The sequence below is a fragment of the Pundamilia nyererei genome, unplaced genomic scaffold (assembly GCF_000239375.1).
Source record: "Pundamilia nyererei isolate P.nyererei 1_Seehausen unplaced genomic scaffold, PunNye1.0 scaffold00056, whole genome shotgun sequence".
Lineage (NCBI taxonomy): Eukaryota > Metazoa > Chordata > Actinopteri > Cichliformes > Cichlidae > Pundamilia > Pundamilia nyererei.
The window spans coordinates 1,473,263-1,490,608 of NW_005187457.1; the positions used below are offsets into that span (position 1 = coordinate 1,473,263).

Below are 17,346 nucleotides of genomic sequence, written 5' to 3' on the forward strand. Positions count from 1 at the left end.
TAGCTACTATGAAGTTGATGCTTCCTGTTCTGTCAGACAGAAAACAACTATTTGTATCAAGTTACATCACATTGTCTGAAATAAAATCATTATAATAAAGTTAAATATGTATATTTTTAGATAAAATCTTTAAGTATAATATATAAGATAATATTTCGAAGTCACAAAGGTAAAACTCTTTAAAATGTCATACCAAATGTAGGTCAAATGAATAAACTATAGATCTAAAAAAGAAAAATACATTTGTTCAATGTTCTCTAGGAAAAAATGAGGATCCTTTTTGTCGCTGGACTTTCACAACCAGAGAACCGGCCTGAAGAAACCTGTTACGAAGCTTTTAAAAGTCAGCATTTTCCAAGTTTTAGAAATGTTATCAGTGAGTATTTACTGAAGCTGTCTCCACTGATTGAGCAGCAGCGCCCTCTGCGGTTTGTGTGTAGAAGCGAAAAAGCTTACAGCACCTGGTATTCCCAGGCGGTCTCCCATCCAAGTACTGACCAGGCCCGACCCTGCTTAGCTTCCGAGATCAGACGAGATCGGGCGTGTTCAGGGTGGTATGGCCGTAAGCGATGGAGACGATATATAAAAGACCTTTAATAGGTCTTATAGCAAATACACAGTTCAATAAACGTTATTGTGATACATTTCATATGTTACAGCGAAAAGATGCAAACCTTCGTTATTAAACTGTAGCTTCAACATTGATCTGCGAAAAAATGCTTTTCCTGCAGTAACATCTGGATAATAACACATGTTAGTTTATTAATTACAGCACAGTACAAGTGATAGAATGCATTTAAAGCATCATGTCAGCAACAGTCCTACCTTTGCTTCGTATGGTTCAGTTTCCCAGTAATGTCCCTTAAAAATGCAAGGTCAAGTGTCCACTCATGATGGGAGTCATGACGTGCCCAAAGCCGATCACCTTTGCACATAACGTCTGCTGGTGAATGATGCAGTGGTAATGCATAAAGTTTGGGAACTCTGTGTCACCTTTACAGTGAGCGATGAATCCTGTATGTCTGACGATCATAGCAGGAGCTCCGTCGGTAGTCAGCGATACCAGCTTTTCCAAAGGTACCTTTTTCTCCGCGAAAAACCCCTTCACCGTGTTAAAGATGTCAACTCCACTCCTAGTTGTCTTTCGCGGCAGTAGTGTCAGAAGTTCTTCTGATTTTCCTCCCACCAAGTTTCCGGGTGCCAGTGTGTGGCCGTTACTAAGCAACCGCGAGTTAGCAGCAGCAAACCAGAGATAGAGGAAGAAAGCTACCAAAATCAAGCCTCTGAATTTAAGATGTTATTCTGTATCTCTGGATAATTATTCAGATTTCTGGCTCTGCTTCTTCACTGTTGCTTAATTTCGGTTTACCAGCGATAAGCAAGGCAACAAAACGATGTCAACACAAGAGCAACAAGCTAACATCGGCAAAGTTCTCAGCTTTCTTCGGGAATGGGACCGCGGTGACATGAGGGTCCGCGGTCGCATGTTGAGCACCTTTGTGACTCAAAACACGGGGAAGACGTTTTATGAGCTGGAGCTGGAGTTTGCGCAGGTCGCCAGTCTCTTCCTAGCTCGACTTACCACATGGATGAAGCTCACGTATCCTTTATTCAGCCGTGGTCTAGGAAAACTGTTAGTTTTGGACATATATTTTTTGTACAGCTCAAAAAACGTGTCCTGGGTGGGGTGTAACTATTTCCAAATAGTAGTGGGATTCGTGTTTCCTTGCCTAAGTCCTGCAGGATTTACTTTGAAAACTTAAATGAGGCTTAATTTAAGTCGTCTGCTGGTTAAATCTGCACGGGTTTGGGACTATCTTGATTTTGAGGGGCCTGCATAACATGTGAAAACAACACATTTAAATCATAAAACATATTTTTTGTTATACACATACAGCCAAATGGTGCTGAATATATTCTAGCATAAAATATCAGAATAAAGTTTTCAGAATGTGCCTGCAACTGGACAACCCTTTACTAATACTTCAGATACATGTTAGGCACCTTCCTGGGACTTCAGCTGAAAGCACTTGGGATTTTCCTGTCTGCTTCTTGTCAGTAAGTGACCCAAAATGCGGGACTGTAATCTGCAAAAATATCTTTAGGCCAACAGATGTTTTCTTTCAATAAACCATCTTTCTGATTTGATCAGTGATCAGTATCTGATGAACTTCCTGGAGGATGGGGGAGTTCTCACTCTGCTGGACATTTTGAGCCACTCTCAGAGCAAAGATGATGACAAGGCCGGAGCCATCAAACTTCTACTCACTGTCTCAAAAGCAGGTCGCAAGTACAAGGAGATCATCTGTGAAAGTCACGGTAAATTTCACATTTGTCTGTGGCATATGTAAATTTATTTTAGATTTTAGATCAGATTTTAAAACAGCCTACAATATAGTTTATTTTATCAGTAATGCTTCTTTTGCTTTGTTTCCAGGTGTTAAAGTCATAGGCGAGTGCCTGTCCACATCAAACAGAGATGAAACCAAAGAGGCAGCGTCGGTCCTTTTGGAGTCCCTGTCCCACGGAAATCCCAGATATCAGGACCAAGTCTACAAATATCTGATTACCTGCATGACTTGTAGCTCACCTAAATCCCTGCAGCTTATTCTGCACACCTTATGTATCATCCAGGTGAAGCCAGCCACCTGTCAGTGTGCCCCAGAATGGCTGTGGCTACAATGTAGCTGCCATCACCAGTGTGTGAATGTGTGTGTGAATGGGTGGATGACTGGTTGTGTAAAGCGCTTTGGAGTCCTTAGGGACTAGTAAAGCGCTATACAAATACAGGCCATTTTACAGAGTATGCACAAAGCTGTATGTTACTGCAGTCAGTCTGTATGTTGCAGAACTGATTTTTAACATTTTTTCTTTTGCAGCGAAAAATGAAAACAGCCCATTACAGCATTGTAGAGCCTCTGCTTAACACACTCAGATCCCTACACCTGGAAGTTCAGGATGAAGGTAAGCTGACACGCTAATTTTTAAATTTATCCTGAAATTTCTTTGTATCCTGTGAAATAACAAATCATTCCATTAGCCATTGTGATTGTGGATGAAAAATTGCGATCCTGTTATTATTAATCAGCTTTTCTGGTTTTGTCTCTTTATATCTTTGACAGCCATTAAACTCATCTTAGACCTGAAGCATTATGATGTGAAGGCAGTTCTACTGACTGGTTTGGTGGCTCTACTGAGGCCTATTAAAGAAAAAGAACACCAGCATCAAATCAGCAAAGGTGACATTAGAGTTTGGTTGTGCGCTGTGAAAGCCTTTAATATACACCTCTTTCTTTTGACCAATTATGGCCGCCTTTTCATATTTTAATTGGTGCCTTTCTGCAGTTTGTGATACAGTTACACAACCCATCAGTGAATGTGTTATAATTTTGTAAATGAGCCCTAACTTGTCACAGTCATTTTCATGAAAAGTTTTATTGACAACCTTATACAATTTTGTCAGATTCAGAGATGACTGAGATGACTGGATCTTTCCCTGTACTTGTACAGCAAGCTGCTGCAGCTAAAACAATACGGTATGGAGTCCAAATAACCTCCTCAATCACAGTATAACACAAACTCAGTTAAACGTCTGGGATATCTGTCTGTCCAGTTAGCAAACAGAACATAATGTGAATTGTTCAAAACCATGATGGCTTTGCAGGTGGTTGCCAAAGACCATTGCTATCATGCCGTGCTCATGGAGCGTCATGTGGATGTTATGACCAAACCTTTAGAAACAAATCACACACTCATTTACATACATACATACTTATATCTTCTCTAACATTTGTATTACACACCCACAGAAACTCAATGAGGACAGTATAAACAAAAATCCTGAGTTGTTCACGATAGATGCAAGGGGAACAACTCAAGGTTTGGTATCTTGCCCAAGGATACTTTGACATGCAGATTGTAGTAGCCAGGTGCTCAAACCATTAACCTTTGAATTAGTAGACAACCTGCTCTACCTCCTAAACCCCAGCTGCAGTGACAAAGTCATAAGCAAAAAGCAAAACTAGAGAAAAATCTGTCAGGAGGGATAAGAAGAGAACAATGGTTTATAGTCACCACCTGCAAAACTATTTCCTTTTTGGCAGGTGTCGTGTTGTTGCCTTGTTACCACTTTCTTTGGTAGCAAAAAGGGTGATTTAGAGTGACAGTGGTTTATACTTCCCAGTAAATAGATTGAGATGCATGAAGCTAAACTGACTTTTTAGGCCATGGTTTGATAAAACCATGACATAACATTTTATTCATGGCAGTGTGATAGCTTTATATGTTGTAATACAGTAGCTATCTTTAGCTGCTCCCATGTCACAAGGGTTCACAATAGCCAGTAGCTCCCCATGTTTGATTTGGCAGTTTTATGCCCGATGTCCTATCTGCATTTTAATGATGTTCAATATTTGTTAAAGGTTGCTGGCTGAGGAAGATCAAGAGCTTTCTCGTGAGCTGCTCTCTCTTGGAGTGATCCAGCATCTTCTGCACACTATGGGCAACAGAGAACATCCTGATGGCCAAATACAAGCCAGTCTAACGTTAGAGGTACTTCAGTGTGTGTGTCTTCTCAAAAAAGCAGGCTGATGACACCTATGATGATTTTCTCACAACCATTTGGTACAAATAAAAAAAAATGTTTGTAAAAATGTGTTTGGTTCATCTCCGTTTCTCATTTGTTTTGGTTTTGCATCTGTAGAAAGAAACATTAATTCAGACATATGAATATCAGCTTCTGGTGTCTGCTTTCATCTCTGTGTAGTACTTTGTCGTCTCCTTCCCTGTTGTTGAGGACCAAGTGCAGAGAGTGATGGGCAGCGCTCTGTTTGCAGAGTTCAAAGTAAGCGATAACCTAAGTTAAAGGTGCATTGCTCCAAGTCAGTACCAACAAATATAATCACAATCTTTCTACAGAACAAAGCTGACACTGTATACATGAACATAAATGAAACAGAAGCAGAAATGCTGCTAACAAATCAGATTAACATGTCACAAGGTAATGATTTTACTGTTTTATTTGACAGCTGATTATTTTCCTATATTTCCTGTACTATGTGAAACTAATTGTATTCTTTTTCTTTTTTCAGTTTTAAATGGTAACAAGTCTGACAGCTGACCAGAGGAAAAATTGTTTCATAAACGGATATAAATAAGGTTTTTAGAAATGTTTGTATTAATACCTATAACCTGTTCTACCATTTGTTTTTGTATTAAGAAAAAATATTCTATCTATCACTAGAAAAATGGGAAGTTCAGTCATTTATATTAATATAGCGAGAAATGGCTCGGACAATGGAAGCTCTGTCATAGTTTTGGGGCTTCTTCTCAAATAAATACAAATAAATAAATAAATTTGGAATTTATATGTGTTTGAGGTGTGTGCGCGTTCACACACACACGTGTGTGTATACTCGCTTGAGTCAAATTTGAGGTCGCACTTTTTAACTCCCACCCTTTGGGGACACCGGTTTCTGTTTGGTTTAGAAGCAGGCTGACAACTGAATTTTACACCTCCAAATCCACAGAAATAAAAAAAGAAAATCACTTGAGATTTTCATTTCATTAAGTAATATTTCTTCATACAGTATTTTTACCTTCCTATTGGGGACTGGGAATGTTTAATGTCCCCTTTGGTGTCTTCAGTGATAAACCAACACAGATAAACCATTTTGTGCCACTTTTGAGGACCGTACTTCCCTTTGGGGTCTTAAGCAATACACAGATACACTAACTATTTTACTTCAGTTTGGGGGATATTACTTCCCTAAAGGCAAGTCCTTCAAAGTAAGTACAATAAAATGTAAGGTTACAATTTAACTACCCAATCTAAAAATAATCATTTTGCAATTAAGTATGTTAATTTGACAACATCCAAGGGATTTGAAAGAACTTAAAATAAAGGTGTCTGTGAAGATTCTCAGTCATCCAAAGAAAAGCGTCTGGACTTCTTTGAGTTGCTTGAAGACGTTTCACCTTTCATCCAAGAAGCTTCTTCAGTTCTAAGGGTCAAATGGTGGAGAGTCATTGTGAAACCTGGCCCCACCCTATCATGTGATTTCCTGAGGTCAGACAGCCCAGGATGTGAGCGTTAAGGCGTCTGGGAAGGGATCTCAAAACTGGATTATAGATGGCAGACAGTTGGTGTTGTAAACCAACGCACACACACACACACATGCAGACGCACGAAACACCTACACTGATACGCCCTCACTATCACCCTCCCTACCCCGGATCCAACGCCTCCTCCCATGCTTACCTCCCATCCGATGTGGACACCAGATCAGCTGGAGGCGCAATCGAAGATTGCAGCAGTGATGTTTGTGTATTGTATGTACGGTTGGCAAGGTCTGTCATCTCGGTTGTGGGCAACTGCAACTGACAAATAAAGGCTATCTCATCATCATCATCATCTTTGATGTTTGATTGAGTCCAGCATCGAGTTTCCACACTGTGTAATAAACACTGGATTTCCTGCACGTTTCAGTAGTTGTTCTGAAGAGGTGAAAATTTCCATGTGTTGTTCAAAGACAGGAAAGCTGTTTTGTCTTGTTTCTTGTGCAATATTAAACACAAGATTTGCCCGAGCTCATATTTCATTACACATTAAACTCATGACCAATGTCCTGTGGTGATCAAATGAAAGTTAAGGCTGCTAGTGTCAGGGTTGGTTGATGGAGGACCCAAATGCAGAACGTTCTAAACACAGAAAGTGTGTTTATTTACAAAAAGCTATGAAACAGTGCCAACAATCCACAGTGTGTTCCCAATTCCCAGGCCTTGATTCCTTTCCTTGATATGTGGTAAAGTTTTGTCCTCCTTGGTGCCTATGTACACAGTGTGCTGCTCCTGTCACATGTTTCCACATTTAACCTAGAAACGAGAGATGCCACATTTAGTACAGTCCTATCCACCGTCCACTACTCTCTTAAGTAGGGCTCCTTGATAGACACACACACAAACACACACACACTCAGTCCAACTTTTACACAGGGAAGCGAGGGAACAGGAGCAGATCACACCAACAAACAACCATAAGCATTCCAGAAGACAAATGAAACTAATAATTAATCATCAAACCCCAAAATAACAGACCCAGGCCCATGACAGTTCGAAATCTTAGCATACAGTGTTTATATGATGCATACTGTTATTTTAATATCTATTGTAAACTAGGGCAATGAGAACTTTTTTCCTTATCTGCTGCAGTGGCTGATTAAGAAGCGTGGGACAATACTATCAACTACTGCCTGAGATTGAGATAATTACTTTACAGCATGGCTGGGATGACAGATTGCACTGGATACTGTGAGGATTTCAGTCCCATTTGTTGAACTACTTCTTGAAAACAATAATTAACCAATGTGGTTTCAACTGTAAGAAAGGCCTCTCCAGATGTTGTCCTGGTGGTGGAAGAGGCCAAGGAACTCTTCTGGGAATCGATCAAAGAGTGCAGGGAGATTTCTAAATACCAAGTATGCATATTGAGAAACAGCCAAGCGTAGCCAACGGCTGTTGCTTTGGCGTGGTTTAAACAATGCCTAAGATAAAATGTTGTTATAATAATAATAATAATAATAATAATAACTTTTTATTTTATTATCATTTAAAATATTTAGGAGCTTTAGTAAGAGTATAATCGAGCACATTTCATTCAGTTTTCCTGGGAAGGACAACTAATTTGATTTGTAAGTTTCAGACTTAATAACTGGGACCACTTTAGTTTTACTTTGTAAAGCACGTGGACACAACTTTTAAAAAAAGTACGAGTCGTTTTCGTATTTATGTACAAACAATTAACTAAGGTACTGAATTACAGTTTGAACATTTCGGTAGCCTATCCTTTTTAAATTAAAAGGCCTCGATGCTTCACAATGCTTCTGTTAGACATCTGGAGAAACGTCTTGTGTGTTAGCCACAGAGTTTTCCACTGGTTACGTACTACAGTATTAACAAGGACTGAGGACTGTGTTATTGGCCATATTATTTCAGTAGGATAAATGATGTATGGGTCCCCTCTAGTGTCCAAGAAACATATTACTCGTATAGATGACCAAACTTTTCTTTGAAACTGTGCATGCGGAAAGAGGAAAAATAATAACAATACCACTGATGTGAAAATATATTTAAAATATTTATTTGAATAAAAGTTAAGATCTCTACTTGTTTGTGAAACCACCCAACGCACCGGACAGTGCACTAAAGATGTGAAGAAGAGCGTGCAGATAGGGTGGAGTGGGTTTAGACGAGGATAGCAGCAAGAGAGAAAAAGTCTCACAAGTGAGACCTGCGATGATGTTTGGTTTGGAGACTGTGGCACTAACAGAAAGACTGGAGGCGGAGCTGGAGGTGACAGTATGAAGGTACCAGGCAGGAGGTAAAGAGGGAAACCTGGGATTGCAGTAGGAGATTCATGGATGCAGTGAAGGAGGATTGCTGTGACAGAGGATGCTAGGGATAGGGTGAGATAATCCGCTGTGGCGAAAGCCTAAAGGGAGAAGGTTTGCTCATGAAAGAGCCTCACATCGGTGGCTTGGTTTAATCTGTTTCAAAAAGCATATCATGAACCAGACAGCAGGCGGAGTTGCTGACCTGGAGGAGGAGCCTGTTACTGCATGGGCTGGCTGTGTGAACTCTTCACCTATGTCACATTTACAAGACTGGTCTATAAAATCTAAATGACCTTACAACTCTGTAATAACACCTGGACAAAGTCATATAATTTCTGATGTCGTGTTACTCCTAAAGCTTAGGCATGTGGAAGCCCTGGCTAATAGAATATTAAATATGTATGACTTCAGTCTGTAGATATGTGCATAGTAAACATATTTATAGTGGTACAGTTATTAAGGAGAGAAGCGCTGATTTCATGCAGCTACATGAAAGTTAACCTCCCTTTATCGCGTTTGGGGTTTTTTACGACAATCTGCGACAAAATCTCCGGTTTACGTCAGCCGTAAAGCTGACAATAGTGATATGAGATAACTGAACACTGTAACGTTACTTTACAGCATTTTGTCTATTTGAAGCAGTTAAAAATCAAAGAAAGTTCAGCATTTCCCAATTTGACAGCTCGTTCACTCGCCGCCACGCCTAAGCAAACAGTTTTACCAGCACTCAGCGTCCCTGTGTGAGTACAGAAAGCAGCGAGAGCCAGTGGAACAAGAACTGCTTTTAGCCAGTCATTGCCATGGCCTCCGAAAGCGGCGATAGCAACATGGATAGAGAAATGATTCTGGCCGATTTTCAGGTGAGTGTCATTTTTTCTTAGCCCCTCATATTGTACGAGGTGGGCATTAATGTGCCCGTTGTTGTTGAAACGCCTCGGACTGGCGTGGTAAACAGCAGACCTGAGCTGGTGTTTCTGTGGTTAGCACGCTGTGCTAACACACTGACAACTTGCTACCTGATTATGAAGAAGCCTGTTATCTGTGTGACCAATAACTACATAACAGAAAAGATGACCCAGACAGATGACAACAGTCATCTAATCTTTTGAATCGTTTACATATAACGATCCAACTACTACTGAGAGGGAATTTTCGGGGCTAGCCGCTGCTGTCAGCTTGTTTACACATTGTTTTGCCAGCGTTTCAAATCCATATCAGAAACTGTGTCATCCATAAAGACTCTAAATGTTAAGCCCAGTTTGCCGTGAACATTGCGATAATGGCGATAAACCTTTGCAAACTGGCAGTAATTTATGATTCTGTTTATCTGACGGTCTTTACTAGAACAGCATATAATCGTCATCTTCTGTTTGTGTTTAGCTAACTGTACGCAAGCTCCCCGGTGAAGAGCTTGTTAATGTAGTTTTGTTTGCAAGTTTACTTTAGTATACTGTTAGGGAACTAAGTGATTTTTATTTTTATAGCTCTTTTCGAGACAAAGGACCGTCAAAAAGTGCTTTAAAAAGGTGAATGGGTAAAAACTAGCCCGCACTATTCGCAAAGTTGACACACATTAACCAAGCAAAACAACCCAAAATCACAAGCACTACTTAAATACTTATCTAAACAATTGAGTTGTTTTTTCTAAACAGTGGTAACCTCTTCCATATTTTGGAGCTAAGGTTTGGAGGCAGAATTCCCTTTTGTTTTCAAATGGGTACGCAGAATCAAAAGAAGGCCCCAATCTGAGGACCTGAGGGGTGCAGTGGGCCATAAAAGTCAGAACCAAGATTTGAAACCGAAATCTAAACCTGGTAGGAAGGCAATGCAAAACCTTTAAAAGTGGGGTGAAATGTAAGAACTTAAAAGAATGAGAATAAAAGCAATCCAAGCAAGAGGAGGCAAAGTCTTAAACAAGCATCACCAATTGACTTTTAGAGTTTAGTAATATTTCTCAAATGGAAAACAAAACAAAACACCAGCATATCAGAGACTTAATGTGAGCATTAAATGTCAAAGACTGAAAAGCAGACAAAATATCCCATGATTTAGCATGTCAGGTTTTAGAGTGGATAAAGGGACCCCAGTTCCTGTCTGATTTGGCAGTAATGCTCTGAGGAGCAATAATTAGATGTGCTGTCTTTGTCTGCATTTAACTGTAAAAAATTATTCAACCAGATCCAGTTCACAAGGTTTAAAAGAGAGGGAGACTATACAATGAAAGCACCAGAGGACTTAAACCAGATCGTTGTACGAAGCTGGATGATGAGAGCAGATCTGAGCAAACATCTTGCCCACTGAAACCAAAAGCATTCTATCAGCAACATATGAAGTAAACTAATCCAAGACAGGGCTTTGACTTGTGAATCAAGATCAGTGGTATCAAAGGCTGGGCTAAAGTCCAGGTTATGTCTAGCCAGCATGATAATATACTTTATATACACACACAACTAGTTTGCTTTGGATTTTATTCTTGATATGTAGTACTGGGCTGTTGGTTTCAACACCGCATCGCACTTTGTTCTGAATTAATTTCTTGCTGTTAACACCAAATTTTCCTGGTATCAGCAGACAGCAGGGACATGCCAGTGTTACTTTGCTTTTTTGTAGATACTTGAAGAGCGCTTCATCATCAAGTAAAAACTTTATGAATTCTATAGAGGGTCATTTTAAATAGGCATAAAATGTTCCTTAATGTTGGCATAAATATTGTTTTAAGTATTAACTGCTCCTATTATAAAGAAAATAGACATTTCTTACACATGTCTAATAGGTTGAAATGTCATGCTGGTTTAAAGACCAGTTGAACACAACAGAACCAAAATGCTCAGTACATGTTTTACTGTTTTACTATCTGGGTCTGTTTCTATTTATTTATTAAGGTTTTACATTTAAACTAGACCTACTAATTTATTTCAATGGTACTGACATTAAAGCCCATGTTTGTTGTCATGCTGAATATGTATTACTGAGATTCTGAGAAACTGGCAACCTTGTTTTGATCAAGACATCACTGAATGTTCATAATCGTTCTTAAGACTGTTACCATTTCACGTTGCTTTTATGGGTAATAGAGTAGTAGTTAAACTGTAACTGTTATTGTTCTTTTCACAATTAGAATTTGATCTCATACGATGCATTAGTCTGCTGAATTCATTTTTTGTTTTGCTTTCCCCTCACAGGCTTGCACTGGAATTGACAACATTGCAGAGGCAATCACTCTGTTAGAGCTTAATAACTGGGATTTAGTGGTAAGTTCATTATCTGCAGGCTCTATTGGGCTTTACTCTTGGACACACGGACTTAGTCTGTCTACAGAGCAGGTTCAAGAGGGCAGTTAACATCCAGTAGCGCACACTGTGTAACGGGCAAATGATTTCCTCATGTAATCCCGTCAGGTTTGTATTAATTCATGATGCACCTCTCAGCATGAAGTGCATATTGGAAGAGGTCAGTCTATATTTAGATAGATGCTGGCAGGAGCTCAAAGCAGGCAGCGAGATAGACAGTGGGGGCTGGACTCACTGCGGCTGTAAATCTGATGGCTCGCAGTTCTTCTGCAGTAGGTGTTAGTTTTTGTAAAAACAAATGTGTTTGCTAAGTGTGAGTGTGGAGTTTCACCCCAATACCTTAGTACTGCATCTGCCAGCAAGTTGGAGTTTGTGGTGTGAAATATTGCCATTGCTCTTATGTGCTTACTGTCCATTTTATTTTATTTTTAAATTTACAGTAATAAAAGCAGACGTGATTTTTTATTTTTTAGGAAGGGTGACCCATTTGCAGCTGTTTTTAGTGTTAGGAAAGATAAAATAAATGGATCATTACAATGCTGCTAAACTTTTTATAGCCTGAGCATGTTTGTATTGAGTAAGAATGCACTGTTGCTTTTAAAAGTCTTGTTTTGTTTTTTTAACTTATCAACGCACCTAAAGCTACCTGCAATGCCAGGATCTGACACTTAACTATCAGTGATTCATTTTATTATTTATTCGAGCTTCTTCCCACTGTGACATTTTAAAATGTGACAGAAACTGTTTAAACACAAATTAATAGCTCAGAAAAGAGAAACAAACCGAAGTTGAAACCGAAGCCGGTGGAAGCTTCAGTCAAGAGACAAAGAGTCGTGTTCATAAGTGCTGAGGTTATGTTTGTTCGTGATAACTGCCCACCGAGTTTCTGGCAGTTCACCAGCCAGTAATGTGTGGCATTTGATAAACGGCAAAGACAGTTATAAGACCTAAAGATAATGACTGTATACTCCAATGAAGGCCAACTATAGCATGTTTGATGATGGGGCTGGGTGTTTTTTTTGCCATTATTTCACAGTTCCTTATACCTTTTCTTTGCAAGAAAATTCTAGTATTGCTTTTCATACAAACAATGAATAGTGGATATGATTATAACAGCGCTTACCAGCTTTACTTTGCCTGTTTGGCAGTGTAGAATAGTGAGTGTTCGAGAGGAATCCAAACAATTGTCGATTCAAACAAAAGCAAACTGCAAAGCAGACAGTGGCTATATTTGGCCTTTCATTTCCCTTTGTTCTGATCTTTCACTCTCCTTCAGTGTTTTTTCTTCTTTTAAGTAACAGAATTTGTAAACTTTCAGAACGCACAGGTCGGACTCTACCTGTCAGCCTGACAGAGTTTGCAAGTCAGTCAGTATAAAATGTGTAAATTTTATTGAAAGATATTTAATTTTTCATATATATATACATATATATGAAAATAGACCTAAGACCATAGAGGCCTAAATGAAGTTTGTTTGCCAAAAGTAGTTTATTACAGTAATTACAGTTAAAACCTGTTTGGTGATCCATGCTGCATCTGCCAGCCTCTTTGAAATTAGTTCAGTTTACGTTGGTTGCATATTTTGTCATGGTGTTATTTGGTGTTTGAAGGCAAAAGGACAACAACTGAAATTTTGACTTCTGCATTTATTACAGGCAGCCATCAATGGGGTCATACCACAGGAAAACGGGATCTTACAAAGGTAATAACCACATTCTCAAAAATCTGCTCTAAATAAGAGAAAACGTACGAGCTCACCTTTTAATTCCAAGGGAATGCTGCATAAGTTCAGAACATTTTTGTATTTTTGTCAAACCGTAATGACCAAGTTAAAGGTTAGACGTAATCACAGGCAGATGTGAAAACACATAAATGAGTTTGGGGATTCCCAAAAAACTCTCAGTGAAATATGTGCCTCTGATGTACATCACCTGCATACGCGAGTCAGAAAATAAATAAGGAAATCTTAACCAAAATCTGACTGTATTTGCAGGAACATGAAGTCCTCATCTCAGTGTTGACAAGGCGTTGTGAACTTTATCACGGTTATAGTGGATACAGAAGTGTAGCTCAATAAAAACAGTCACACGCAGCAACATCCAGGAAATAATAACCTAGAGTCTACTGAGCTGCAGGGTATTGCTTCTGCAATGATTTTTCTATTCTGCTTTTTAATGGAGGATTGATATTAAAAAAACTTCCTGCAAGGAAGCTTTCTGCTAAGAATCAAGTTGAACACAGTTTCTGATTAGAACGGGTTTCTTTTAAGAGGGTTTGTGCCATTCACTTTCCTTCAACAGTTAGTTGTTACTCATGAGCTAATGCATACACATGCACACAATGCATGTGTGTATGTGAACATGCAGAAATGCACACAATGCATGTGTGTATGTGCACATGCACACATGCATGCATGTGCACGAGTGACCTATTGTCAGCTCTTGGGCCATGAATGCAATTAGTTAATCTAGACCCTCCCACTGGAGGCCTCCCCTTAACCGTTTTATTTTGCAAGTCACTTGTGCGCACGTGTGCACATGCATGTGCTGTAGTTTGTTTTCAGCTCTTGCGCCATGTGGACATTGCCAGTCTTTCTTGAAGGCACACACTGTCACGAACGGAGGCTGGCTGGCATTGTGATCAGCAGCCAACACATTCACTCAGTGGCTGGCATTGGTATGAGTAGGCCAGAGTTGTCCTGTAAACAGACTCTGATGACGTGACCTGATCTGGGGCCAGTTGGAGGGTACTCCAGCACTGCTGTCTAAACAGTGTTTCTGTCTTTAATCGTGTCTTTATAACTAAGCAATTTAAGAATCATAAGCAGCTTGTTAAGAGCGTTAAATATGATTTTCTCATGAGACTCCGCTCCGTCATCTGTTGAAATCATGAGTCCTGTTATAGGTGAAGGCCTCAGTAGTTTGGTTTAGATGGAGAAGAATGCCATCTACTTGTAGTAAAGGATAAAAGTACGCCCAGAACACTATAAGAGATATTTTAAATGCCTTTTCAATAGGGATCTTTTTTTCTATTCATTTTGACAGCTCTTGAAATCAGCCTTATTTCCCCTCGACACTTTCAGCATTAAAAAAAAGATGATCTTGGCAGGATCTCTCATATTTGTTCTTTAATATTTCTTGCAAAATCTCTTTTTTTTTTTGCATCATCTGTCTCAAATGTAAACCATCTCTGATTTTAGAGCAAATGTACAGTTAGCACCTTCAATTATTAACATGATATGCTTTTTATTGTAGTTTTCACACATGCATTGCAGCCCTAAACTTTTCTAGTCACTGCCTTATGAATGTGCCTGTCACAGTTGGATTGGCAATTATGTGATATTTAATCTGCCAACATTTCAGTACAAAGTCTAGGTGTGATATCTGATCTTTGACAGTCGCACAGTTAATGAGTCCAGTAAATTGAAAGCTAACGAGTGGTTGTCCTGTGTCCTTGCTGCGTGCTCTACGCAGGTATTGCCTAAGTCAAACAGAGTATTTCCAGTATTGGAAATGGTGAGAAAGGAGAACTTCCAACTATGTCCTGACTTGGATTTCCCACCACTTTTCTGCAGTTCATGGCACATGTGTTATCTCTGTTCCTTTGTTGGTATATTTCACAACAGCCTGATGTTGATTGCATATACACTATAAAACATCAAGAGCCATTATGTAAACCCGTTGTTTTAGTTGATTTCCTGCATCGATTACACGTAAAATGTTATCTTATTTTCATCTAAGTTACAAGTTTATATCTATAAAATACAATTTCATTAATAACACAAACAATGAAAGTCATTAATTTATCAGCGCACGTGTGAGGAGCTGTCTTTGAGTGTGCAGTATTTGTAACTCAGTACATGACATTCTGATTTTAGGAAAAAAAATGCTAATTTTTAATTTATTGGTGGATTAATTTTATTTCTCACTGAATTGATGAGCAGGGGTGCAGTTAGATTATTCTAACATGGTTGGATCTAGTCCTTTTCCTGTTGCTCAGGTTTGTTGTGGAGGTTTTTATGGCGGACAACATACGGCTCAGGCCAGTGACTTCTCCACTGTTGTTAAACTGATAAAATGTTTAAGCATGGCTTTTGCGCTTGCGCAAGTCTGTTATGCCTGAAAGTTTCACACAAATTTCTGATAGGATAAACTGATGACATTAAGTATCCAAACAGTCAAAGGTGAGCTTTATTGCAGCATCATAATGTTTGCCAAAAGCAAATTTTCAGTCATTATTCAGCACCATAACTGAGGGGCACGAGGGGAGATTGTGACCATATATCGCTTTTATTGAATTGGTTATACCTGCTTTTGCTGCCTAACTGTTAAAGTAAATATTCTGTATGAGTTTACACAGACATGGAGCTGCACTATAACTTGAATAATTTGAAGCAGCATGCAACCACAAGGAAGTCATTTTAGTTCCATTTTGAATTTCTTTTCTGACTGTCTTCCTGTAGTAACTTTTCCAGTGAGGCGAGTCAGGCCACAGTGTACGGACCTCCTAGCCTCTCAGAAGCAGCTGACGCAGCAGCAGGAAGCGCAGTTCCTCCCCCCTCTTCTTCATCTTCGTCTTCTTCACCTCCATCGTCCTCAGCTTCAGCTTTTTGCCCAATCAACCCTTCTTCCCGACACATCGTAGAGCGTCAGTCCCGGATGCTCAACTTCAGGGTCGAGTACCGGCAACGCTCTGTAGAGCTGGTGGTTGAGGAGGGCAGCACAGTTGGTGAGCACCACAAACTCGCACAGATGTACCATGTCCATATTTAACGCTTTCGCACTGACTTTTGCAAACAAAAGGTCAATTTTCCTTTCTTTGTCTAATCCAATCCATAGGAGAAATCAAACAGATCCTTGAAACAGAGCTTGGTGTTCCGGTGTCCAAAATGCAGTTGAAAGGGTGGAAGAGCGGAGATGTGTCTGATAGTGTGAGTTAAAAGCTTTAATTTTTATAAAGCACCTTGAGGTGACTACTGTTGTGAATTGGTGCTGTATAAATAAAGCTGAATTGTATTGAATTGAATTAACACATTAAGACACTAAGAAAAATGGTGATATAACACAAGTCTGCTCCTTCTGTTAATTGTTTTACATTACCAGACAGGTGTTGCATTTAGGAGCCGATCTAATTTATATTGTCTCTACAGCTATAACTCATTCACAGGACCTTTTTACAGTTGTGTATGTTTATGTGTGTGTACTCAGATGGTGCTGAGAAGTTTACACCTGCCCAAGAACAACAGCCTGTATGTCCTGACCCCCGACATTGCCCCTACTGCCAGCACCAGCAAAAACAGGTACTCTCTAACTCCCATCCTTATTATGGGGATAAATCCTTTCTTGTCATTCTGCTGCGTATACACTATAAATCATTATAGGTAGTGGCATGAGTGCAGTTCAAACACCAGGTGGTGCTATATCTCCACTTATAAAGAGGAGAGGGAGCCAACGCTGCTTTCATAGCTTTATTAGGAGACATTTGACCTGGCAGTGCACATTCGCTTTTCACATCCTTTGTGACATTTTGAGAAGATGAGAGGAACGTCTGGTGCCACACTCTTTGTGTGTTATGCAAATAATAATTTTGTCGTCCGTCTTTGTCATCTTCGCTATGATATTGTTGCTTGCCAAAGGTTTTCCTTTGCATCTTTCTCTTCAGAAGTT

General features: G+C 39.5%; 2 protein-coding genes across 2 annotated transcripts in view; both read left to right on the forward strand.

Annotated features, from left to right (window-relative positions):
• Positions 1-1,201: 1,201 nt before the first annotated feature.
• Positions 1,202-5,336, forward strand: armh1 (armadillo like helical domain containing 1). The gene is made up of 11 exons (XM_005734036.1): positions 1,202-1,600; positions 1,990-2,058; positions 2,153-2,319; positions 2,438-2,634; positions 2,880-2,964; positions 3,123-3,239; positions 3,464-3,536; positions 4,422-4,551; positions 4,766-4,843; positions 4,918-4,999; positions 5,091-5,336. Exons 1-11 carry the CDS (start codon positions 1,395-1,397, stop codon positions 5,117-5,119), a joined length of 1,233 nt encoding a protein of 410 aa, XP_005734093.1. The 5' UTR covers positions 1,202-1,394; the 3' UTR covers positions 5,120-5,336.
• Positions 5,337-8,944: 3,608 nt separating this feature from the next.
• Positions 8,945-17,346, forward strand: part of faf1 (Fas (TNFRSF6) associated factor 1) — a 52,057-nt gene continuing 43,655 nt past the window's right edge. The window contains exons 1-6 of the mRNA XM_005734037.1: positions 8,945-9,250; positions 11,573-11,641; positions 13,336-13,382; positions 16,143-16,408; positions 16,519-16,610; positions 16,888-16,979. Of these exons, the coding sequence (XP_005734094.1) occupies positions 9,191-9,250; positions 11,573-11,641; positions 13,336-13,382; positions 16,143-16,408; positions 16,519-16,610; positions 16,888-16,979 (626 nt within the window). The 5' untranslated portion in view covers positions 8,945-9,190. The remainder of the gene's footprint in view (positions 9,251-11,572; positions 11,642-13,335; positions 13,383-16,142; positions 16,409-16,518; positions 16,611-16,887; positions 16,980-17,346) is intronic.

Coding starts and splice junctions, on each gene's coding strand:
- armh1 (XM_005734036.1), top strand. CDS start 1,395: ATGTCAACACAAGAGCAACAAGCTAACATCGGCAAAGTTCTCAGCTTT. Junction 2,635..2,879: donor ACACCTTATGTATCATCCAG/GTGAAGCCAGCC, acceptor TTTCTTTTGCAG/CGAAAAATGAAAACAGCCCA. Junction 3,537..4,421: donor GCTGCAGCTAAAACAATACG/GTATGGAGTCCA, acceptor TATTTGTTAAAG/GTTGCTGGCTGAGGAAGATC.